The sequence below is a fragment of the Marmota flaviventris genome, chromosome 1, assembly GCF_047511675.1.
Source record: "Marmota flaviventris isolate mMarFla1 chromosome 1, mMarFla1.hap1, whole genome shotgun sequence".
NCBI lineage: Eukaryota > Metazoa > Chordata > Mammalia > Rodentia > Sciuridae > Marmota > Marmota flaviventris.
Window position 1 is genome coordinate 32,738,329 of NC_092498.1, and position 27,394 is coordinate 32,765,722.

General features: G+C 34.8%; 1 protein-coding gene across 4 annotated transcripts in view; it reads left to right on the plus strand.

Annotated features, from left to right (window-relative positions):
* Window positions 1-27,394, plus strand: part of Ppp1r9a (protein phosphatase 1 regulatory subunit 9A) — a 304,758-nt gene that overhangs the window by 218,319 nt on the left and 59,045 nt on the right. For all 4 annotated transcript variants that reach the window (XM_027955448.2, XM_071612431.1, XM_071612439.1 and 1 more), the window contains one exon: window positions 20,159-20,314. In XM_027955448.2, the coding sequence (XP_027811249.2) occupies window positions 20,159-20,314 (156 nt within the window). The remainder of the gene's footprint in view (window positions 1-20,158; window positions 20,315-27,394) is intronic.

The following is a 27,394-nucleotide window of genomic DNA, read 5'->3' on the forward strand; positions in this document are numbered from 1 at the left end:
GCTGAGAATCGAACCCAGTGCCTCACGCATGCTAGGCGAGCACGCTACCACTTGAGCCACATCCCCAACCCTGATTTCTTCTTTTAAGTAAAGGACTACTTTGTGAGCTTCGTTATTTTAGGAGCCCTGGGTTAGGTGACCATTCAGATTATGATAATTTAAGTGAATGTGTGACCTCCAATTCCAATATCAGCACCACTTGAAGGCATATCATTGAATCCTATTTACTATAATCACTTCAGAGCCATGCCTTATTCTATTTATCCTTGATAAGAAATAAAAATGTTGTAATTGTTCTCTAAGGCTCCTCAAATTCAAGTATAAACCTATATTAAAGTTCTGAAATAGGTCAAATAATCAGTTGATAAATGTAATAAATGTATTATTTCTTTTCACAATTTCATCTTGAGCTATTTACTCTGTTTTAAGGATCTTTCTGTTATGTGAGGGCTAAAAGCAGGGAGGAGGAAAGCTTAGGCAAAAAGAAAAGGGAAAGAGTGTGAGAAGGGGGGTGGAGGGAACGAATATAAAAGAATTAATTTACACCAAGGTAAAAAGGAGAAATAGATGAATGGTTAGTATTAGAGGTAGTAACAGATAATGCAAGTGGATGAATAAGGGGTAAGAGAAGCAAGTATAAATTAGACCCAGGAAAACAAAGATAGGATGATTAAATCCAATTAATGCCTTAAATCATTAGATGAAATACATTCAAATGGTTTGAAGGTACAATGTGGGCTATAGAATTAACAATTATCATTCAAGTTAAAGAGTTATTTATATGATCAAAATTGACATTAAATTATTTATAGTAACCCATGTCAAGGTGAAGAAAATTCTTAGTTTGGATTTCATGGGGGTTTAGACATTTAGCAGATATCCATCAGTCTTTGGTTGTGGATCTCTCCAGAGTTGCAGGGGCACAGCAACCAGTTCCCTAGTTGATATGAACCTCCTACCAGCAGCTTCTGGTTTGACTGCTGGGAGGGTGCAGTGTTGTAACTTGGTTATTTCTATCGTATGCAGTAGTCCAGGTTGCGGACTCTGAAGTGTCCCTGTGATTGCTATGGGTGACCATGTACCTACTTCCCCCATAGGTTTCTTTTCATGGTAGTAAAGATCTTGATCTGTGAGTGCAGGAACTCTGGTTGTGAGTTTTCTGTGGGTGTTCTGTGGTACAGAAGTAGTTCCCTGGCCATTGCAAATCTCTGAGTTACTATTATAAAGGGTCTCCGGTGGTTTACCTGGACCATCCATTGCCTCAGTTTGTGAATGGCAGGTATAATTCTCTCTGTTGATTATGTCTGATGTAAGATCCTTCCAGTATTCAAACAATGTCCTTTCACTTGCCAGTTGTGATCATGAGTCAGACTGGGCACCAGTTAAGGTTGGGATCAGACTCTTCTTCCTGCACAGCCTCTGGTAATTTCCTACTGGGTGTCTCTATCACTGGGTGTTCAAGCAGCTGCCCTCTTAGTCTTTTGCAAGTGCCTGCCCCAATGTCAATGATCTGGGCCTGGGGAATCTGCTTCTTCTACGGGGGCCACAGCTGCTTCATTGCTGTCTTTGAGTTCAGCGAGTACATGCTGCACAAGGCTTTTTGGGTCACAGAGGCTGAGTGGGGTTAGGTGTAATTCCCTGCACAGGGCCCCGTCTTCCATTCCTCTTGTTTGTGATAAGACAGAGGGACAGGGGTTTCAGCATTTTGGGCTAGTAGTGGTCTTTCTAGTTCTTTCTGGCCAAATTCGTACAATGTCTCACTGCAGGGGCCTTCCCTGTGATTTAATTTGGAGCTGCCTGTGCATGGAAAGATTTAAGGGGGGTAACTGACTAGTTAGCTGAGGACTCCACAAAATGGCTTTCTTTTCACAATTTCATTTTAAGCTATGGACTGTTTTAAGATTCCTTCTTTTACCATCACATTTTAAATTTTGTCTGTCTTTCCAAATGTTTTTAAGCAAGTGAGCTTAAGAGATTTTCAATCCCCCCTTCCACCTCCACCTGGCTTTCTCTCTGTTGTCCCTCCCCCCTTCTCATCCCCAGGTTCTGGTTAGGATTAGGGGACTCTGAGTTTCTTTTCTACTCTGGTAACCTATTTTCCAATCTCTCCAGGTCTCAGACTTTGTAATATTGACTCTTAGAACATTTATTTTGTCACCTACCTCTCAATTCTGCTTTTCCTTCACTGCCTCCTTTCTGAGTTGTAAGGAGATTGGGACTTGCTGCCTCATTTGCTTCTGCCATCTTCCTGTCCCCTAAATTTTTAATTTTGAGACAGGGTCTTACTAAGTTATGGAGGCTGACCTCCAGCTTGCAATCCTCTTGCCTCAGCCTCCTGAGTTTACAGGCATGTGCCATCATGCTCAGTTCTTTGTGTAAATTTATAATGCCTGTGACTTGAATATGTTTGCTTATTAGTTTCTTTTCAGCTTCCACATTGTGGTATTATTTTTTTCTTGAGGTAGATACAAACTACCAAAAACCAAAAACCAAACAAACCAAAAATCCCCAAACCAAAAACAAAAACTATTAAATTCCTTTGAAATGATAGACTTTATTAAAACTCCTTGGAAATCATGCTAGAATAATTCTATATTACATGGATGAGCCACAGAGCTTTTCAGTATTAAAAAAATGACATGGAAACAAAAACACAAATGACAATATTTTTCTAGCCTTAAAAACATTTTTTTCCAATAAGTTGAATATAATTCTTTATCAGAAATTTCTTAAATACTAAAAGTCACAGAATAAGTTTATTAGCATAGGAAGCCAACTTATCTTCCCATGGATAGGGATTCCCTGGTTGCACCATGCCTTTGCTTTTCGTGTTTTCTCTACCTTGAAGCCATTTACTACCCACTTTTTGTTGCTCTTGAATACTCACTAAATCCCATTCACCTTTCGGGGTTCTGTTTAGGTTTCATCTCCTCCATATATTTTCTTTTCTCCATAAAGAAATTTTTCTCCACAAAATTGTTGGGCTCTCAGCTAAGTTAAGGGCCCATTTTTTAATGAGTCAATAGGACTATGTATATCTATATGTTTACCCATAAATTTCCTCCATTGCCTATCATATCTTCAATAACAGTGGCATGTGGATCTTTAGTACATACAGGGATAAGCACAGCATCAGGCAGATTAGGGGAAGCCAGGAAGTTGAACTGAATTGAAACCCAATACATGGTATAGAATACAAGAGTAAAATCAGTGTCAGAGCTAGTAAGATAGAGATTGGAGATAGGGAAAGGACTAAAGGAATAATTTACATGTAGCTCTTTCTGTGACCTTTTGTTTGCCATCACATTATGAATGTCTTGAGAAACCAGGGATTTGGAAGAAAACCCTATCTCTGTCATACTATGTTGAAATCCTTGGCATGTGAAATCAGGAAAAAAAATGACTGTGTACATTTAATCCATTGAAAATTTTGGAACTTTGAAAATATCAACTTAGTGACTTAGCTTGACATGACTTCTTTTTAGTCATAACTGAATAAACCCACCATAGAAACAGAATAGTGAGAATAGCCTAAATTATGTCAAGATCAATACTGCATAAGTGGCCTTCTTCTCCTTCCTACCATATTAACTTAGAAATAGCCTTCAAGCATAGAAATACATTTTCATGAGCAATAAAGACTGAATGACAACTTGACCAAGGATTAATGTACTAAAGCTGTCTTATCATGAGGATTTGTCAGGTTTGATAATGGCTCACTCATTTTAAACTGATATTGATGCTACTAAGTATGGTAAAAACTCTAATTGAGTTCTGGAGTTCCAGGTCCTTAAGGGATTTAAAAGGAATTATTAAAATAAAATTGACATAGTGTGCACAGATCTTATAGGTGTAATTCAATTTAAAATCATATTTAATGAGAAATAATCTATATATGATAAAATACACCAATTCTAAGTGTATTTAAGTTAACAGTTTGGTAAATAACCACTAACACAACTAAGATGTAGATCATTTCTGTTATCCCAAATAGTAACCTCATGTGACTCTGTAGTCACTTTTAAGCCTGAAGCAACCAGTCTGCGTTCTGACACTATAGATTAATTTTACCAGTTCTGGAATGTCACTTGAATGAAATTGTTCTTTTTTATGCCTGACTTCTTTTAATCACCCTACCTTGTTTATCCTTAATTATTATGATGCTTCTTTTTTTAATTTATTTTTTTATTGGTATTATGATGCTTCTTTAATTGGTATTGCTTTGAGTTATGTAGACAACTTTGATATTGGTAAATTTACATGCAGCCCTTGGATGGTAGATTTCTATCTACATATGTAGACAACTCAAGGCCTGTCCAAAATGGGATGTCCAGTTGGGGAACCCCACCATAAAGCCAGAATGTCATGGGCCATAATGCATTATAGATAGAAATCTACCATCCAAGGGCTGCATGTAAGTTTACCAATATCAAATCTTAATGCTGAGTGGGAGAGAAGAAAAATGTACTCTGAGAAGTCATTATCACAAGGAACCTGAATGTATTCTGTATTTCAGGAGGGGGGAAAAAGCATATCCTTCCTTGGGGCATACACATTTATCAAAATCTAAAAGCTAAAGTTTCAAGAAATATGAGTTTATAGTTTCAAAGTACAAAATTCACAGAAATAAAACACTGAGTAACAAATCGCCTAAGAAAGAAAGAAGGGAGGTAGGAAGAAGGGGGGAAGGAAGAAGGGAGAGAAAAGGAAATACAGAGAAAGAAGAAAGAAAAGATAATTTCAAAATAATTTTATTAGCCATTATATCAAACTGGAATAAATATCTCCATTAACATATAAAGATTCAGAGGACATACAAATAAGACTAGTATAGCTTTGATGCCAGGAATACAGTGAAACCTTCAGTGTGTAAGATGTATGAGGTAATTAGGTATAACCTTGGTACTGAAACCTGATAATGATGAGAAAGAAGATTATAGGTCCATTCCATTCATAAAAATAATACAAAAAATCTTAAACATTTAACAAACTAAATCTAAAACAAATAAAAAAGATGATGTCATAGCCAGATTGGGTTTACCCAGGAATGCAGGTATGGATTAACATTTGAAAATTAGTCACTTCTTGTATTTGATATTGTACTAGACGGCATGAAGAAGTAGTTAAAGAAACAAATTGGAAAAGAAGGATAAAAGGTGTTACATTCATGTATAATCTTAAACTCATATATAAGGTTGTTTTTTAATAGGCGATGAGAATGATCATTTACAAAACTTTTAAACTACCTAAACTATTAGAAATAAAGACATCAGCAAGTTTTCATGATCCATAATTAATACAAAATATAATATCTATTTTAATGTTTCTATAAATGAGAAATATAATTTATAACTTACCATTTATAAGGTATCAAGAACTCAAAGATGGCCAATACTTTGTGGGGAAAATTAAACTTTAATTGAAGCATTTTAAAAAGCTTGTATGAAAGTACAGTGAAATCTTGTTTATAGATTGGATGATTCAGTAGCTTAATTGAGTCAGTTTTCTTCAAGTTGATTATATATTTAGTGAAATTCAAGTAAAAACAATCCCAAAATATATTTAAATAGACGTTAGTACATTGTTGCTTAAATATATGGAAGAATAATTCACCCAAAATAAGCACAACATTTCTTAAAACATACCTTAAAAGAGAAGTAATGATCATTAAACTTTAGTAATTTAGACCATAGGGCAAAGAAGTGTACAAATTGACCAAGGAATCCACAAGCAACCCCTCACTTATAGAAAATTTTGATTTGTGATACAGATAACACTTGGTATCATTAAAGAAATGTTTGGCTTTTCCATTAAGAAAAAAATTGTGAAATGAGCCCCCATCTCAACCTATACCAACATTCCATTCTAGATGGATTGACTATTCAAATATGAAAAGCCAAACTATGAAATTCAGAAGACAGTGTAGAATGTCTTTTTGATCTCAGTGCAAGAAATAGTTCCTTAAAATGAGACACTTATGCAAACAAAAACATAAAGGGAAGGATTGAGAGAACTGACTATCTTAGAATTAATTAAGAGCTTCCATTTATCAAAAGAATACTTTTAAGAAAGTGAAAAGGTACAGCAGAAGCTGGAAGAAAATGTCTGAAAAATAAGTAATTGAAAGAGAATTATATTAAGAGCATATTCATGAGCTAATGAGAAAAGACTGTGTATGGGCCATGGGCTCAAACGTGTGTCACAGAAGACACCTCAGTGGCAAATGATGCCCAACACTAACAACAATCAATCAGGAAGTGGAAATTAAAAACCAAGATGAAATACAATTTTATACCTACCGAATTGACTTACATCAGGTGTTTTCATTTTCAGGAAGGTGGTAAACTAAGGGAAAACTCTTTATTTTCTGCACATGGGAAAATACATTGCCCTAACCACTTTGAAAAATTATTTGGCACTATATAGTAAAGCTGATACACTGATTTTATTTCTTGGTAAACACCTTTGTAAAACCCTGATATACACGAACCATAACACTCATGTATAAGATTGTTTTTTAATAGAAAAAAATGTAAAAGTACTGACACACTGTTACATAAAAGTATAGTAAATTTTTTTTAAAAACCTAAGAATGAAACAATTGATCAATATTCCTTCAGAAGGGTCAGTGAGTGAAAGGGAGTCAGGAGGCTCAGATGGGGGACTGCAGTGGAGCAATACTCCTGTTTCCATGAATTTAAGCTAATCAATGGTAGTGTTACAATATTTATGCACTATGTTTCTTTATTTTATACATAGTCTTTGTGTCAACTCAATACTTAATGAAATGTAAAATCCTCCATGTACAGTATTCTGTATTTAGCAGTCATTGCTCTAAAGTGAATATGACATGGTATCCTGAGGACTTTAAAAAATGGCTTAAAACTCTTTGAAATTCACCTAAATGTGAGAATCTCCTGGTACTTCTTTAAAAATTCAAATTTCTCCACTTAGCCTCAGACCTACTTATTCAGTATATATATATTGTAGGGGACTTAGAACTGTGGGTTTTGTTGGAAGAGGTTCAATGCAGTCAGTGTTGGGGTTATTCAATTTAAAGATGCTAAGAATACCAAGGTGAAAACTTTTGAGTCTTGAAAGAAGGAATTGCTGTTGCAAATCACAAGGTAGTCATGTGAGGGAAGGATTAGTGTCCACCCTGGAAGGAGAATATAATATTGAGATTATATTTATCATTAATCTATTTATCATGCACAAAAATACCATCATGACATTTTTGTTGATTTCATTTTTTGTTTTCATTTCACTTTAAATCCTATAGATTGGATTCTCTTTGATGATTTACTATCATTTTTGCAATCATATGAATTGATTTTTTTTTTACAAATACACCATATGTTCTAAGATTCTATTAGGTGTGTAATTATAGGATTATTAAAATAATAACATGTGCCACTTTGGTAACTGTAGTTGTCCTCTTCTGCAGATTAAAAATTCAGGGAATACAAATCTCTCAGTCTCTTCCCACAGTTCTGTTGGCATCAGAATAAGTACTTCATTGTTTCCTTGGCAAGTAAAATGAAACTCAAGGAAGACTGCCAGTTTGAAATTGCAGTGTGACATTTGAATTATAGAGGTCTACTTTGGTCTGTTGACTATTTAGTTCAGGATCTTAATGGGAGGAAGAGGGATCACTTGTATATGTAGAATATATCTATTAGAAATTTAAAGACAATGGCATTTATCTCTTGGTTAATTACATTTATTAAAAGTAATTAAGAATGTTGGGTCAAGGAAAAACTACATTTTATAGTCACAAGCAACTTTGCTATTTTGCTGTGAAAACAATAAATAAATGTGCTACAGAATTTAAATAATTTAAAAGGTGGCCTATCAAAAAGGCCAATAGCCATAGTATAAAAGAATTGTTTGTAACTAAGGACTCATGAATTTTAGGTTTCTGATTTTAATTTTTGTTTAAAAATTGGTTTTTTGTTTGTTTTTCTGTAGTACAAGAAGCTGGGCAATACAGAGTGCATTGAAGAAAAAGACACGTTTTACCTATAGAACAGAGTATATAGAAAGCAGTAGTGGTTAGAAAGGTTTTGTAAAAGTAAATTGAACAATATTGTTTAGACTTTCTAAAATAAGCAGAATTTCTAGACATTTTTTTCCATTAGATAATCATTGGGAAATAATTCTCTGCAGGTCCCTCACATTTCTGAGGCACTGGCTGCCCTTTGTTCTTGGCTGTCTTTTCAAGTGTTTGTGTGGTACACTGCCTGGGAAGATAGAGTCTGTCCCTCCAGATCAAAAGACAGTCATGCTTTGTATATAAAAGACTCACTTTACCTAAGCTCTGAGTTTCTCTCCTGACCCGTCATCGACATTCCTATGCGGGACTCGTCAGGCCCTCTTGTCATCACTCTTGGAAAATTGTGGCTTGAGGAACCAGCACAAAAATGATGGTGGTTTGTTTCAACTTGTATGAAGACACATCCTGGCTTAGAGGAAGGTTCAGACCCAGTTGTTCTGACAATATTTACAGAAACACACACGTACATTGAGCATGAGGGAAGTAATTTCAATCACTGTGGTCAGACACCTAGTGACTCCTTAGACTCTGGCTGGTTCACTGGGGAGATGATAAGGCCGGTGCATAGCACTGGTTAACAGACAGTTGGGCTCTCTGTTGACTCAGCCCCTCCTCCATTCGTTTGTGTTTGTCATTCCAACTTCAGATTTATCCAGATAGCAAAAGGTCTCAAAGTTCTTTGCAGTAGGTCCTTACTGCTATACAGGAATGTTGGCCCTGTCAGGGAGATTTCTCTGAGATAGACACACCCCTGTGGAAATCCTAAGTAAATATTTGGGCCCTCATTGCCTTGGACTGCATCTATACTCCTGATGAAGGTAATGCACTGGAGGATGAAAAACTGTCAGCCTCATCACCCTGGAAAACTTCTCTATCCCTTATGTTAAAATCAGGCTTTAAAGAGATGCTGTCATGATAACAGGGCAGCAAATGCCTGTTAAGATAGACTCCATAACAGAGTTCCTGCTGTGGAAGTCAAGTTTAGGATTGCTAAGCCAAAAAGACTCCCCAAAGCTAAATAGGTGGTACCAGTGATCATGGCCCACTTTATAATGTGCTTTAGGTGCTTGTCAGTATTGGAGTTAGGTTAAAACATGAGTAATCACTGCATTGCTCAGAACTAAAAGCAAATGTGCCTATGATTGGCAGAAAGCTACTCTCTGCCTCCCTACACCTGATACCACCTTTATCCTGACCTCATTTGCTCTAAGATGAAAGATGACTAAGGGTGGGCCTGAGATCTGTTTGTCCTCCAGAGAGACCAGTTACTGTGTAATCCCTTGGGGTATACTGGAGAACTTTGTGGAGTGTTGGCAGTTAAACTTCATGGTTTTGTGGATACTGGCTCACAACTCACCATCTCACCTGGTACCGTGGTGAGAACATGATGCATTCACAGTGAGAAGGAAAGTGAAAATGGCTCTGTGGAAGGGACCCTTGGGAAAATTCAATGTAATTCTGTGGCTTATAATGGAGCTCATGTATTGCATGCCTGCATTTCTTTGTCCCATTAATATCAGTAGGATTTCTCACCTTCAGAGATTGCCACATGTAGAGCAATAATACTGGGACATGTAGATCACGCTCCATGTTTTCTCTCTGGTAGTCAAACAGAATTCATGTAGAATTCCAGAAGGAATTATTCAGTTAGTGGCTGCCAGAATACTCAGAGAATTTTCCAACACAACAATTCTGCTTGCTATATTAGACACAACCCCTTAAAAAAAAATGCAGCTACTAATCTGCTAAGTATTCTCTGACTGAAACCGAATGTCCCAGGTTCTCAGTTTGAGCTGGGTCTACTTGAATTTGTGACCAAAAAAGCTTGGAAGAGCCCAACCAACACACTTTATTAAATAGAAATGACAGATTCAAAAAAACTGCTGGAATGGGGGTATTTACTCAGTGGTGGAACACATGCCTAGCATGTGCAAGGCCCTGGGTTCAATCCCTAATACAGAAGAAAAGAGAAAAAAAAAAAAAGAAGAAAAAATAAACTTATCTTTGCCCAATAGTGTCTCAGATTTACATGAACAAGTGGCTGTTTTGTGTTTGGGAGATTTTGTCTGCCATCTTTTTTCTGAAGCAGAACCTGTCACTCAGTGGTGCCTCCAATTTATAGGATTTTTTTTTTTTTTTTTTTTTTTTTAATGCCTGAGTTTGGTTCACTGGTGATCATTCAACCAGGTTGTCTGGTGCTAACTACTGGGCTTTTCAACCTCTACACCAGCTATTCAGACCCACAAATGGACATGGTCACTTGCAGCATAGACAGGACTCAAGGCCATACTTACAGCTCTGGCCAATAGTCCCTTTGATAATCCTTGTTATATTTTTCCTGGCCCTTTGGACTATTTCCAATGATCTGTTTGGTCTGTCCATTGGAAAATTATAGACTAACAGATTAAAGTTTGAGGATTCAAACCATAGAAACAAATTATGGAAACATATCAAATTCTTTGGGCCTACTTCTAGCTATATGGCATCAATATTTTTGTGTACTTAAGGAAATATTTTTTTGTTTTTGTTTTTGTTTTTTTTTTTTTCTTATGGTACTTGGGATTGAACCCAGGGCCTTAGCACATGCTTGGCAAGCGCTCTACCACTGAGCTACAGCCCCCACCCAGAGAAAGACTTTTTAAAGAAGTCCTTAAGAATCTGTTATAGAATCTTTAAAAATGTTTTATGTATTTAAAGAAAGTCCACCATTTGATCATGTAGCCTTCAGCTGATTGTAGTGATCCCTCTGAAATAAGGCTATCCAAGACTACTTGGAGCAGCTTTTCCTAAGGAATAATTGATAATAATGATCCTTATGATTGTACTAATTTAACTAGACAAGGTAGTGCAGAATTTATTTCTAACTGAGGGAATGTGATCAGCTGCACTGCCTAGATCCTAGAAGGCACTCATATCAGCCTCAACTTGCTGACTAGAGTTTTTCTAGAAAACAGAACTGCTCTAGACCCTAAGCTTCTTCCTTGTATCCCCAAAAGTAACCCTGTGTGTTCAGTGATACATCCTGTTGCACTTAGAATAATCCCTTAAGCCAAGTGGAAAAGTCAGTACAGAAGGTTATGGAGAGATGCTAGACTCTGATGGGGCTTCTTTAACCAGTTGGTTCTGGGAGGCTAGGAAATATAGTTGATCCCAGCACTGCAAGTTGGACTAATTCTGCTGGTTGGAGTCCTATTCATAGTAATTTTAATTACGTGCTGTGAGATTGTCTAAATGGATTTAGTTCTGGATGTCCTAGGTCTCAATGATCAGTGTGGCCATAGGAGTGTTAAACTCATGAGAAAATTTACCACAAGCCATAAACAATGTAGATATGAGCGTGGATAATGTTGAGAGACCATTCCCCATGGATCTGTCCTCTGCATGTCAGAGGCATGGATGGCCTTTGTTTCAGATTATCTTTTTGGTGATATTAGTATGATGAATAGCCTTGGAAAACAGAGATAGTGTCTCTCTTAAGGGCAGTAAGAGTCTTTCTTACTCCCCACTATATAAAGTTGGGGTTTCCTAATTTCAGAATTCTTAATATTTTTGATCTTGCCCTCTGCTTTTATACTTTGTTCTCCTAGCAGTATCTCAGACTTGAACGTTGTTTGAAAGCCATTTTTTAAAATTTTAGACTTATATTTTTAAAACTTTCAAAACCATCAAGTCTTAGTTCCTTTCTGTTTGATAGTATGCTCATTCTATCCATGTCTCTCACATTTTACCATAAGCATTGAGAAAAATGGCAGTACCTTCAACACTTTGGAAATTCACTTAGTGAGATTAGCAGTTCACTAGGAACATTTCCTGCTTTCTGATAATGTTGCTTAGCTTTCTACCACTATATAATAAGTACTTCACCTTCCAGATTTCCACTAACAATCTGTTCAAGGCAGGTTAGGCTTGCTCTAATGCACTCTTCACAATCCTTTTAGCCTTTGTTTACTACCTGTTTCCAAAGTCACTTCTGTGTGTGTGTGTGTGTGTGTGTGTGTATTTGTTATGACAGTACCCACCTTCTATTGCTGTATAACAAATTACCACTAAAACATAGTAAGTTAAGAAATACTTATACCTTACATTATCTGTGAGTCAGTTTAAGTGGTGCCTCTGATTCAGAATCCCTCCCAAGGCTACAAATAAAGCGTCAGCCAGAATTGTGGTCATCTAAATGTTCAATTGGGAGAAGATTTGCTTCCAAGTTTGCTCACAGCTGTTGGCAAAACTCAAAAGATCCACTTCCAAGATCCTTCATGTGACTGTTGGCAGGCCTCAGGTTCTTGCTGGCTGTTGGCCAGAAACCTCAGTTCCCTGTAGTGTGTAACATGGGCCTCTTCATCCTCACAATATGGCAGTTTGCTTTCCAATAGTGAGGGCTCAGACAGAGCAAGAGCCTGATGAAATGCAAGTCCACATCTTTGTGTACACTCATTTCAGAAATACGTTTATTGTATTCTGGTTGTTATAAGTGAGTTTCTAGGTCCATCCTACACTCAAGGGGAAGGAATTTACAAGAGCATGAATAAGCAGGAGGGGGTCATTTTAGCATCTGTCTACCATTGAAGGAAATATTGTTCCTGTTTTTGGAGTATGCTTTCTAAAAGGAAGGGGATTAAAAATTAAAGAAAGCCCTGAAATACTATAAAATGCTAATTTATGAACTGTTTAACACAACTGCTAGAAAAACATTTAAGAAGGAAAACATGAGTTTGGATAGTTGGAAAGATGTATTGGCAGGTCTAACCTCTAGAATTTTAGGAAGAATAATTTGTAAGCAGTGTTACCACGAAGGCAGGAAACAGAGGGCCCATGCGTAATCTAGATATGGAGTTCAGCTGTTTCTTTACTTGGAAGATAACATGGTAAGAATGGAGTGAAAATCCAGATACATTTTGAGAACAAAAGATCGACAAGAAATTTTGAATGGCATGATAAATGGAAGTGAAATAAATGCATATGAAAAGCTAGACATTAAATATTTTGTGTATTTAGTTCTTTAAAACCTTTCAATATCCTATGGGGTTGGTATCTTTTATACTATTTTATAGAAGCAGAGACTATAAAAATACAAAATAAGTAGCACGCTCACTATAATGCCTCTGCAACATTGAGTCTTTTCTCTTTTGGAGACCTAGTCTCTCGAGCCCCAAAGCCTGTGCTCTTATTTGTTGCGCTACTTATGGCATTGTCTTGGAGAAATAAGGGGTGATGAAAACAATCCTAGTTCTCAAGTCATATAGTTATCTAGCATGTTCTAGGCACTGTGATGAGCTCTTTGAATATGTCACTATTGTAAATTCTCATAGCAACCTCATGAATAAAGTGTTATTATTTCTATTTTATAGGTGAGCAGACAACATTCAAAGAGATATCATGGCCAGACATTACAGAGTTAGGGCATATACAAAAAAGTCACTGACAAATAGTGGAAAAAGAGATTCCTTTGCAGAAAAAGGGATGCTTTTGCCAAAAGCCATTTGGATAGTTGGTGCACAGTGAGGAATTTTAAACCTTAACATCTTAGTTTGTGATCTTTCTCCTCCAGAAAAGAAGCAGCTCTCTCTATTCTCTGAGAACTGAGTCTGAAAAATATATATAACCATATTCATATTCTGTAAACAAATTCCCACAAAAACTGCACAATTAAGGCTATTTTTATGATTAGCATCATTTGGTTTCCCTGAATTTACCAGAGCAAACATTGCTGCAGCAAAAATTACTGCTAATGGTTGAACCTAACAACAAGAGAAAATCCCCCAAAGGGTCATTTAGGTCCCAGCTGCAGCTGCGTTTCACTATATTTCATACTGAAAGGCTGAGATTAACAGGAAAATCGGGCTCTGCCGTACTGTGCAGATGTGGCTGCAACTGTCTTAATTTATTTATTCAGTAAACATTTGTTCAGTGCCCACTACATGCCAAACAGTGCCCTAGCCATGCTGGGATTGCAGGGATACATCATACCTCGTGGCCTCCAGGAGCTCTTAGATGAAAGAAGTTGATGGGAAAAAGATATAAAAACTTCAAAGTGTTATTAGTGATATAAGGCATACAGTGGGAACATAAAAGAGCAGATTATGAAAGTCTTAAGAGTAGGAGCTTCATAGGATTTTCCAATGAAGAGGGATATTCACCTTGGACCACTCTGGTGGGTGGAGGCTGGGCAATGAGGAGCATGGATACATGGAGGTTTCCCAGGGGGCAGGGTTGGTAGAATCTAGTATTTGTTGAAGAACTGGGAATATAAGAGGAGCTGCTTTAATGAAAGGAAAGTTTTACTTCAGAATGACCAATTTGCTTTAAAAAGATGCATGCATCGAGATCTTCTGCAGAATTATATTTTTGAGACCAAAGCTTAGCAAACATCCAGTTACAAGATAGGGACTGGAAAGGCTCTGGTGTGTCACCGTTTCAGCAACAGCAGCAATTAATTATTTTGAGCTCCTATCATGTTCCAGGTCTTGTGCTAAGCACTTTACAGGCGCTCTCTAATTTAATTTCATGATAACTTTGTTATGCTAAGTATTTCTTCAAGTTATCTTATTCTATAGACACAGAAATCAAAGCTTCAGTCTAGAATGTCTAGACTAGAATGTCAGTTCCAATGTCTCAGAGCTGGAATTTGAACTTAGAGAAGTGACCACAAAACCAAGGTTCTTTCATTGGCCCCCACTTCGCTAACCCACTAATACAACCGATACTTAATGCTCCTTCTGTAAAGCCTAGACCAACACCTCCAACTCTTGTGTTTTGGGCCCTGGTGTATCTACCCACTTTTGCTCCCACCAGTCAAAAGTTTGGTGTTTACAAGACATGGAATCTGTCAGCACAATTATTATAATGCTATTTAGTAAAATATTAAGTGCTCTGATGTAATGTGAATGTAAAGAAAATTGTTTTATCTATGAAAACTAGATATATTATTTTAAAAAATAGCTAAACGAAATTAGGTTTGGGAAAGAGATGTAAAAGATAAGGGCACACCATAAACATCTAGAGGAATTTAAAACTCAGTTTTTCTTGCTAGAATCATTTTTATCCATTTTAAGGACACTGCAAAATTTTTATAGATTATATGTTATGGTTGTGGTTTTTATAAGAGAATGTGTGAAACATCAGTCAGCAGACACTCATAAGCCAAGAGGAAAACTTGGCCCTGCAATTAAAAAATAGGCAAGTGAATGAATAATTCTGTGATTTAGGGTAAGTGTAAATATGTTTATGTTTGGTTTTCATTGATTCTTCTCTTTATTTTGCAATTTATTCACCCATTACTGTTCCCTGTCCTTTCAAAGGAGACTTCTATATACTTGCCTCAGGGTCATGATAGAATAAAAGAGGACAGTAAACACGGTGCAAGTCTTCAAATGAATTGAATGACAATGTTCAAATTGTGAAAGGTGACTCCTAGCACAATAGCATTATGCAAAAACAGGCTTTTGAGTTGAGGATAGGTGAAAGGAATATATCCTTAACATTGTTTTTCTGCAAAGCTTTAGTTTCTATAAATCAGAAGCAGCATAACAAAGAATAAAGAATACAGACTTTGAAATGTTTCGATATAGCTTCAACACCTTAACTAATTGTTCTTGGTAAAGTCTCTTGAGTCTCAGTTTCCTCAAATTAAGATAGCATATTAATATCCATATCAAGTAGTTGTTAGGGAATATACAATGTTGGGTACATAGTAAATTATGAAAGGATTGTTATTCATTTTTCTCCTTTTCATGGGACTATTCAAAAGTAAAAGATGTTAATTAAGAAAGTAGATAGGCCATGAAACATTTACTATCTGTATTTTGACTCTAAGAACTATTCTTGACACATTGGAAGCAAATTTGTAGGTTGAGACAAATAATGTCAAGAGTCTCTGGTATTTTGAATTTTTTTTCTTTTATTGATGCATTGTAGTTGTACATAGTAGTTGGGTTCATTTTGACATAACTATATATGCATGCAATTTAATTTCCTCCATTGATCCCTAATGCCCACCCTCTTTGCCCTCCTCCTTACCCATATTTCCATTCTACTTTACTGGTCTACTTTCCATTTATTTATTTATTTTAAATTGGTTATATATATATAACACACACACACACACAAACACACATAAAGGTAGAATTCACTGTAATATATTTATGTGTGCACATAGAGTAATTTTGTCAAATTTATTCTGCACTTTTTTTTGTCCCTTCTACACTGTTGATATTCCTTCTGCCCTTGAAAAACTTTGAATTTGACCAAAAGTAGAAAGAGTTGGCTATGAATGGAAATACTTAATTGTAACAATTTTTTTTGTACAACATTGTCCATCTTCCTCTACAAATGACAGGCTCAATCCAATCTAATTTTGAGATTTGCTAATTTATCATTCCATGCCATAAAAATAATTTTCATTTTCAGTAAACAGAATCTGAAAGACTTATTATTCTTAGTCCACTAAATGTAACTCTTTTGTTTTCAGATGATTAGGAGAATTGATAATAAGTGCACTCTTTATTCTGAAGTCTGTTCAGGGTGGGAATGGTAACAAAGTTTTTGAACATTATCTATAGCCTATAATAAGTAAAAAGTATACTCAAAGCACTAAAAGATATATTTTGCCCTTAGAATACTTTAAAGGCTAATTGAAAAGAGAAAATATTAGTAAATGGAATGATGAAATGAATGATAAGAATTTTGGCACAGTTGCATGTAATTTGGGAACTAGGAAGGAGAAGAAACTGGAAAAGTCAAAAATAGAAGCAGCAAGAAGAATTCTTGATAATTTTAAAATTTCAAGATAACTTTGATAAATTATATATGGATGATAAGGCCAAAACTGTACTTAAATGCAAGAATTGTCTATGTTGTATATATCCTAATCCTGTGTTTTTAAAAAAAACGTGTGTGTAACACAATATTACCTTTTTAACAAATGACTGCTTGTTTTCTTGATATTACGAAAACTTCCTTAGGAAGTTCTAGATAGTACAATGCAATTGTATTTGTATTTAAAAAGTATTTGTTAGATCTTATTATATGTTAGGCCCCACCCTAGTCTCATATTTATATTAATTCACTCATACTTAGTTAACAAGTATTCATTTTCAAGCTGGCAAAAGCAAATCAAATCATTTTTTTTTTCAGCTCATGTTTAAAATGTACCATATTGTTATGGTTTAGTCAGACTTTAAATTTTAGCTTAAGATTTTCGTGAACCATTCAGCTACTCATCAAATTGATTATATAGGACTAAATTTTATATATGAGTTTAAGCTTTAAAACTAAGATTTAGCTTTGCTACTAGTTGTGATTATAGGGTTAAAATTTTTTACATTTTTATACCTCCACAAGAAAACTTTTAGCAAAGTATCTTGAGATTGTTTATTTACTAACCATGCCACATTCCCATTAGTTAACATCACTAGTATTTACAAAGTACCTGCTGGTTTTAAAAACATATAAATAGGAAATAGATTAATTTACAGAATACCATAAGAACCATACCAAATCTAAAATTAAAGCCCTTTGAAGATTTGTAGAATGTAATTGTACTGACAAATAGAAGCTATTTGGAACCAACCAGTCCCCATCTTCAGCTACCTTACCCTGCCAAGTGCCAGAGACACTTAAAATTGTATTTGTAGTTTAGACATTTTCAGATTGGTTTCTAAAGGGTCCTAAATTTCTAGGACCCTTTGAGATTGGAACACCCAGTCTCAAACTATTTCCCCGCTTTCAGTCAAAGCATCTCTGATTTTATTTGTGTGGGGTGGGGCAGGGAGGTGGGGAGTTCTAACTAATCTGTAACCAGTTTGGAAAAAATCACTGCTCAATGTGAAAGATCCTGAGCTTACTTCTCTACACAAATGCCTCCAAAGTCAAGGTTTTTATAATAATAGCCTCTGTGGAGAAGTAGAGACTGAGGGATACTGAGGCAATATATTTATTGTGGTCAGTGGCCCCCAATTTGTAGAAATTGTGCCTTCTTCCAGCTTCACAACTTGGAAGAACTTGGAGAGAAGTCAGAGGACAATTACAAAGACAGTTACAGAGATTCTGACCTCTTGAGAAACTAAAATAATTTCATTGAAAAAAAGAAGTCTGAGGCAATTAAATAATAGTCTTCCAGACAATAAGAATCATTACACTGAGGTTAATAATCAGATTTCCTTCATGTGCAAACATAGTTTAAAAAAGGGATGTATACCGAAGGGGAAGAAAAAAAAAACATTTTAATGAATAATGGCTGAATACTAACCAATTTGAAGACATTATTATACACAATCAGGAAGCCTAATGAACAAAGAGATCCACATGGAGACACAATTCAGTCAAATTGTTGAAACTCAAAGAATTTAGAAACAAAAGACAAGTTACCCTCTCATCACAAAGGCTCCACCATAAAATTAACAACGGATTGCTTTTCAGAAACCATAGATGCCAAAGGGTAGTAGGATGACATAAGTCCTGAAAGAAAAAGACACCAAAAATGACAAAACCATCTTTCAAGAATGAAGGACAAATTATTAGTAAAAGCTGAGGGAGCTCATCACCAGCAGTCCTACTCTACAAGAAATATCAAAGGGGGTTAGTTCTTCAGTCTGAGATGCAAAGACAGTAGGCAGTGAATTGAAGCCATAAGGAAAAATTAAAAACACTGGTAAAGGCAACTATATAGGTAAATGTAAAATCCAGTATTATTGTAATTTTGGTTTGGCTTGTAACTTAGCTCTTTACTGTATAATTTAGTAGGAAAATGTGTAAAATAATGATTCTAAGTTTGTAAATGGGAATACAATACACAAAGGTATATTCTGTGACAATAACTGTGTGAAAGGGGAAGGAAAGAGGGAAAGGGGACGTGTGCAGCTTTAGCACAAAGAATGAAGTATATAACAACAAGAAAAAACAGCAAATGCTGAGCCCAGTTAATCAAAGGAATGCATCATTCAGGGTTCTCTTTATGAAGGTTTTTTTGAAGGCAGTATGAATTCCTATCTATATTTTATGTATTAAACTACTACCTGAAGGAACAGGGATGAATTAAATGAACTTGGTCTTTTTAACCTTGTGAATCAGTGATTTATCTTTAAGTTTTATCATAAGATAAAGATTTCAAGCACTTATTTTGAATTATAGCCTCATAGCCTGATGCTGCCAGGAGAGGAGCTACTTTCTAATAATGTTAAGGAAGTTAGTAGAAAAGAAGAACATCTATTCCAGGGGTCATGTACTCAAATACCTACAGGGACCCACAGATGTTATAAAAGAGTGAAGCTAACAGCAGAATGATGTGGAGTTTGGGAAGTCTAGTGTATTAAAAAGTGAGTGACTGCCTAAAAGGGGCAATTACTGCAATCTTTGGCCAGTTGTTATTATGTCACAATGTGTCTAAATTGACAGATCTTTGGCTTTCTCAAAAAAAAAAAAAAAAAAAAAACTGGAAATGTAGAATTTTACATGAAAAAAATGTCATATTGACCAAATACTCAGTTTTATTAAAGTAGTGTGAAAGCAGAACTATATGCATGAACATTCTGTGAGTTGGAAACTTCAGTTTATCCTCTAGTTCATTAGTTAACCACCACAGTAATTAACAAACAAAATAGAACCGATTCAATTCCAAAGGTTAGAAGAGTTAATCTACTTAACAATTATAAGGTTTAATTAAGGTTCCTTCAAACTCTCTGAATCTTCAATCTCTGTTTCCTTCCTATACTGGGTAACTTGCTCCCAATATTGGGTGACTTATTCACATAGGAGGGTGAGTACTTGAAGGAATTACTTACTTCCCTTAGCTATGTAATTTTATTTAGTAAAATCATCACATGCTCAGATCAAAAATCAATTCATCCTGTTGCTATACTAGAGAGGCTATTGATTCTATCAGATATTTAGAAATGCACATGTATGTGGCATAGACTTGTTCCTTTGGATCTTTGAACTAACATTTGTGTATAACACTGGCTGCATGAGGCATGCTCAATTTAAAAATTGACTTACACACTTTTACCATTTGGTGACATCTTTTATGTCTCTTATAAAATGTTTTCCAATAACCCTCCTCCACCTGGAGTAAGGACAGCTGGATTTCTGAAATCCCCTTACTTTCAGACAGGAGAATATGCCACAGATGAAGAAGAGGATGAGGTAGGGCCTGTTCTTCCTGGTGGTGACATGGCCATTGAAGTCTTTGAGCTGCCTGAGAATGAGGACATGTTTTCTCCATCAGACCTGGACACAAGCAAGCTCAGTCACAAGTTTAAAGAGGTAAGCCACTGATCTGCAAAATATTTATATGTGTCTATTTCATTAGTTAGTGTATGTTTTTGTTCAAATAAAATATTAAGAATAATCAATTTCCCAATGAAACTTTTTAATAGAAGATTATATTAAGTCTCAAATTTCAAAGTAAAATTTAAGTAGATCTCATTTCATTATCACTGATTTAAATGCTTGATATTTGTCATAGTGGCAGCTTGCAATGTATCTAGCCCATAATTTCAAACTAGAGTGTGCAAATTCATGATACATTCTAGCTGTGTTTTTTTTTTTTTTTTTTTTTCAGTTGTACAGATTTTTCCCCCCAATGATGAGCTTTCCTCTATGGCAGTGTTTCTAAAAAGGCTCTTTTTTTCTTTCTTTTCCTAAAATAGAGTCCTAATAAGAATCAGATGGCATACCCAAAGGGTTTAATTGAAGAGTTTAATGAACAGACTTTGAACAGAGTTGATAGAACTAACAAGGGATGGTGACATGCATAGGGACTGGCAACAGCAGGAAGCTGTCACCATGTTTTGGCTTAATGGGTAAAGAGAAGGAAAGAGATTCTCTTTTTGAAAGAGGGCCATTGAACACCTGCAGCTTTTTAAGATGCAGCCACTACTAAAAACTGCATTCTCTGGGCAAGTGTGATATATACCCATTTCCCAATTCTGTTCTCTTCCTTGGTGGGGAGCATCCCCACACCCTCACATAGTCACCTCCAGCAGTGGGAACTTGGGTAATACAAAGTCTGTGGAAGTCAGCTTCTGAGGAAAGGAGCGGTCAGAGAAGGGCCAGGAAAAGATCCTGAGTGGGCATATATGTATGTGATCACATAAACTCTTTGTTAAAATTAACTACTCAGAACCCCTGCAGGTAAAGTAGAAACTGTGATGAATAGGGCCTCAAGCAACTGATCTTTCATTGTTTGGGGGGAGCATCCTTCATTGTTGAAAATGAAGGTGCCATTATTTATCACCTCTTCCTTTCTTTTTTGTTTGTTTTTTCTTGTGATGCTGAGGGTTGAACTCAGGGCCTCATGCATGTTAGTAAATGCTTTACCACTGAACCATATTCCCAGCTCACCTCCTCATTTCTTATAAAGACCTTCTGTATTAACTGATATCTTCAAGTCAAAGAGCACTGGAGAAAAAGAAAAGTTCATAGGTAGTGGCTGAGTGAAGAATTATTATCTAGATGCATTTTTTTCTTATTTGTTCTAAGAATATAAGTTATCTAATGGAGTTTATAGAACATGTGTTCTTTAAGAAATCTCCCCTGAGCATCAATACAATTTTGACAAGTATTGGAGGCAGTGACATATGGTAGTGTGCACTGGTAAAAAAGCCTTTAATAGGGCTCTTTTATAATGTTGGGTGAGTCTGACCCTTAGTCACTAGTAGATAATGGAGTTGAAGAATGTTTCATATTCTTATATAGGAGCTACAGGGCCTAAAAATCAGAGATAGGATATGGAAAATTATACTCTGCATTTTCTGAATTGAGCCAAGGAATCGATGCTCCAAAAATATTGTATGCACCATTATATGGACAACTATCTCATCTAGACCAGATTAGAGGTTAGCAAATATAACATTTGCCAAATCTGGTTTATTGCCTGTTTTTGTTTTTGTACTTGTTTTTTCTTTTTTTGTAGATAAAGTTTCATTTGAACACAATCATGCCCATTTCTTTAATATTTGTTTGTGGCCAATTCCATGCTTCAACAGACAAGTTGAATTGTTGCAGACTCTGTGTCCTATAAGTCCTAAATTATTTGCTCTCTGCCCCTCAACAGAAAATTTTGATGACCTTGGTGTAGACAGCTTCATGATCAGGATCCATTCTGTACATTATGTCTGATTTATTTCTAGCCTGCTTAGCCGAACTTATAGTTTGCCATTAATTTTGGTGTATAAGAATTAGAGGTTTGTCTCAACCTTAAAAACAGGCAAATATTACATCATTTCATTTGTAATCCTTTTATTCTGTTTTGTTTTATATTTAGCTTAGTGCTGTTTTAATTTCTTCAGGAGATTGCTCTCAGAAACAATTGTGTTGCACTCTTTCATAACAATTCTATCTTGTATGCTGCCACTATCACAGTCTTAAAAGTTTATTTATGTAATTCACAGACATCCAAATACTGTATATAGTAGTATTTTTCAGAGGATTATGCACAGAAAAGGGTCATGTTGTATTGGAGTCTTTGCAAAGTCTCATGTTACAGGGTTCTCTTAATTTTGTTTTAAGCAAAATTACCTGTTGTATTTCTTAGGCAAAGCTCATTAGGCTGACATATTCCCCATCAGTCCTGCTTTCGGCCTGTTACATATGTTCCTACTAGACCCTGAAGTGCTCTGTTTTTGCTCATGACTGTATCTTTACACAGTTCTTGGCATATAATTCATGGTTAAATATTTCATGAATGAATGGTATCAGGAATGTACGGAAGAATCATTGTACAATGTACCTAATTTAATTTTTCCAAGTAGTTGACAAGTTAGTCAGCACTTAAATGCTCATTTGCCTGTTCCCCTCTGGTCAAAAAGCTGCATTATTGTCTACAGAATTTGTGTCTATAATTTTGGATTGCTTTGTGCCTTCCTACTGTGTTCCATTTTTTTCTCTTTTCTTCGGTGTAACATTTTTAGATTACATATGAGCATTGATGGAATAAATCCGATACATCTAATTTTCTCTTTTAAAATTCCTTTACTTTTTTTAGCTTACTCAAGAAAATGTTTGGATCCCTTCTTTAATTCCCTAATAATGATTTTCTTTGCATTTTTATTGTAATTAGATTAAACTAGTAAGTTAATTTGTGAAGAACTAACACTTTATCATATTGAATCTTTTAATCTAAAGTTTATGGATTTTATCTATTTAAGTCTTTTTTTTTTCTTGTTCCTTTCTTAAATTTTATGGCACCCTCTATTAGTTTCCTAAGTGTCCTGTGCTAAGTAACAGAAAATCTGACTACAGTATGTTAATCAAAAGCTGCTTAAAGATTGTTAGCCTCAATATAGATTAGTAAATTTTTCCTATTTTGCTAATTTCATAAATGACTTTTGTTTAAAAAAAATGATTTATATAAGAGAAATTTCTATTCTCAAAAGTTTTTTATTACTCAAATATAAACCATCTGTGCATTTGTGGAGGAAGTTTTTAGATACTTTTTATGATAGCTATGACTCTGTTAAAGTTTTTAAATTTGGGGGTGCCAATTGTGATATTTTGCTTGGTTTTAAGAAATTTATATATTTAGATTTTTACATTTATGAACTTGTTTATATAAAATAATTTTGAAATATTATAACATGTGCATTCTAGTTACCCTTTTATAGGCTTTCTTTTCTTATTTGGGTAGTTTTGCTTCTTTCTTAGTTGTTTTCCAGAATTTTATCTGTCATGATTTGACATAACTAGTGGTTTCTTTTTAAATTAAAAAATAATTAATTTATTGTTTCCTTTCAATATCTTCATTTTTCTATCTTTCTTTTTGATGTTGTTGTTTTGATCAGTTGTAGCATCTTTCTTTCTTCCTTTCTTCCTTTCTTTCTTTCTCATTATTTTTTTGGTAATGGAGATTGAACCTAGGGGCACTACCACTGAGCCACATCCTCAGCCCATTTTTTATATTTTATTTAGACACAGGGTCTCACTGACTTGCTCAGAGCCTCGCTAAGTTGCTAAGGTTTTCTCTGAACTCTCAATCCTCCTGCCTCAGTCTCCCAAGCCACTGAGATGCACCACTGGCATGGCATTAATTTTTAATAGGTTGTACATTCTGACAAGTATATTTTTTCTGAATATTGCTTTCTCTACATGTCAGTTTTTTACATGTAGAATACCATTGTCATTTATGTCATGTCTTATTTCCTCTTTAACACAAGAATTATTCTGTGGGTTTTTTTTTCCCCCAGACATGTAGAACTTTATTTTGTTATGCTTTCTTATTGGCTCTTAACTTTCTTGCACACTATTCAGAAAATATATTTTATTTGTAATAGCTATCGTTTAGAATTTTTGAGACTTTTTATAACTTGATTCATAAACAATTTTAATATTCCTTGTGTACGCAAATGGCACACATTTGTGTCTGGGTGCAAAGTTTGTATGGTTTTCATATATAAAAATAAGATTAATAGTGCAAACACATACACACATATCTTTTATAATATGGGTTAGACTTTGCTTGATCTACGAATTCAGAAAAGCGTATATTAAAATCAGCAGCTACCATTGTTTATTTCTTTCTATAATTTTATTGGTTGTACTTTTATGTGTTTTGAATCTTTGTTGTTAGCTTGCATATATGTTCAGGATTATTACAGTTTCTTGATTTATTTTAATATCTCTCCGTCCCCTATGAAGCATTTTGCACCAACTTCTGTTTCATTTGGTAGGAGAATTCAACACTGGCTTTCTTTTGCATTATATTTGCTTCACAGCATCTGTATTTTCCATCTCTTTATTTTCATTCCTTCCATATCTTCTGGTTCAAATATGTTTCCTTTAGGCAACATGTTCCTCAATCCTACTTTTATTCTACTCTGGGAGTCTTTGTCAGTTAATTGGAGTGTAATTTATTTACATTTACTTTTATCATCTTAGTGTTAAGCTTATGCCTGTCTATTTCATATTTTCCACTTTCCAAGTTTTCTTCTGATTTTTAACTATTTCCCTTTGTATTAGATATGTCAAATTTTCATCTGTTGCTTCAAAGTTAATATTTTTATTTTATTACCCTGACTTATATTTACTTAGTCTTAAGTTATCTAGCAATATATAAAGCTGATCAAGTAACCATAGCATATCCTGCCTCTTCTCCTCTATTTTTTTTTGTATTTCAGGAATTTTCGTTAAGTATACTTATAGATGTGCCTTTTACAAAATGATTATTTCCAACTCACCTATGCTCCTTTTTATCCTACTATAATGGGATTGCAGTGATGTTCTGGTATTAATTCACTAATATCTCTGGCACTACTATTTTTCTCCCACCTGGCACCAAAGGTTCCTACTGTATGAAGCAGAGGTTAAGTTAGTAGCTGGGAAGTCACAGCTTCAGGCATAGAATAGGTAATTCTTGATTTACCTCCATATGCACACTTCCCAGGTAACATGTGAATATTAAAGTTTAACTAAATTGCTGTTCCCTATTCCTGGTTGCTGATATTCTCCGGCCCCAGATCCTCAGCTTTCTAGACATCTGGACGTGCCTCTGTTCTTCCTGAAGTACCTCTGTTAACTGATGCTTGAGAGCCTGAACCCATATGTGTTCCTTTATTCTCTTTTGGCATCTCCAAAGTTGAATTCAAGAGGGGCAGGAAATAGCTTTTGTTAGTTTGCAATGCAGGTCTAAATTGGAAGTTTTCCCCTAACTAATTCAGCCATTTCTGCCTTTATCTGTTTTTAAATTAATTATTATTATTGTGTTTTCCTTGGACATGTTTGATGTTCGTATTCCAATTTCTTGCCGTCAGTGCTTAATTTGCCACATTTTGTTGTTTAAATAGACAAGCAGTTAAAATTGTGACATTCTCTCTTATTGTGCCTTTTGCCACATCTTTTATATTCAGTGTGCATTCTTGTTACTGTCATCACTTTGTAGTCTATAATTTTCATTTTCGCTATTTCATTTTCTCTTTGATTTGAATAATTGGGGAAACAGTTTTTAAGTTATTACATTTTTATTAATTAAATGTTTTATTACATTGTAGTTAGATAACGTCTTTTCAAGTTTTTTTAAAATGATATTTTTGTTATAGATTAATATGGGTATTTGTGACAAAAGTGATTCTCAGAGTATAGTTTTAAGTAGTTTGTTAGGTATTTGTGGAAGATGTAGTTTTCATGAGCTTTTCATACCAAGAATGACATTCTGATTATCATGATATGGAAATGACCTGTGTTTTAGACCTTCTGAATGTTTTCTCATTTTTCCTAACTTAACCTACTAAACTGAGAATATGAGTAAAATTATACCTCACTATTATTGTTTGTGTCCTCTGGCTATGGTTATCTCTTTTGATGTTATGCTGAAAGTACATCAAGTATGACTTAAAGTTGTTGTTGTTGTTGTTGTTTTTAACCTTTACATGTACTTCATCTGATGTTAATATTCTGTCACTTTTGTTTGAGTTGCTGGGTGAACACACAAGCGTGTGAATGTGTACCTACCTTTAACATAAACCTGGTCACAGTATTTTGTTTTATTGTAACTTTACAGTATGTAATCTTGGAATTTATATCTTTTACTAAAAAAAAAAAAAAAAATAGCCAATTTAAACATTGGATAATTACTCAAGGTCTAATAGCTCTAGTTTTGTTGTCTGCTATACATTTCTTTTTTTGTTTTTTGGGGTTTTATTTTTTGTTTTTTGTTTTTTGCTATAGGTAATCTTCAAGTTTTTAAGAATTATTCTGCATTTCTATAATTTTAAAAGTTAAGGACAAAACAATACCATTTCCATACGAAAGCTTTTGATGCAATCTTAGGTTCCAAGACAGATGTTATTATATTTAATTGTTACCCTTTTTAAAACTTTTTTTAGATAGCTTTATAATACATTCATAACTAATAGTTATACTCTCAGATTAATCAATTTTCACTGTTATACCTTTACAGTACTACTTTTGAGTTCTTAAATTCTGAATTGTTTCTAATTTCTCAGAGTATATCCTTAAGTAATTCATTAGCTATTGGGGAAGATATAGCTTCCAAGAGCTTCCCCTACTGAGAATGGCATTCTAATTATTATGACACAGAAATGATATTTAGTTGGATTTAATATTTTGATTGGGAAGCTTTTTCCTGAAAATAATAGGGCAAGCATCATTTTTTTTAAGCATATCTTAAAGGAAAAGTCTAATGTCAGGCTGGCATTTGGGTGCTTTTGTTTTATTCAGGCTTGGGCTTTGTATATATATTTTATCACAGATTCTTAAAGTAGACCTTTTCTCATTCATCTTCCTTCTAATAATCTTTTTGTTTTGTATTTGTTTTTGTTGTTTTGTTTTCATTTTAGTTCATTAACAATTTCATCAGTTTGCTGTTTCTTTCTATTCTGTTTCTTTTTT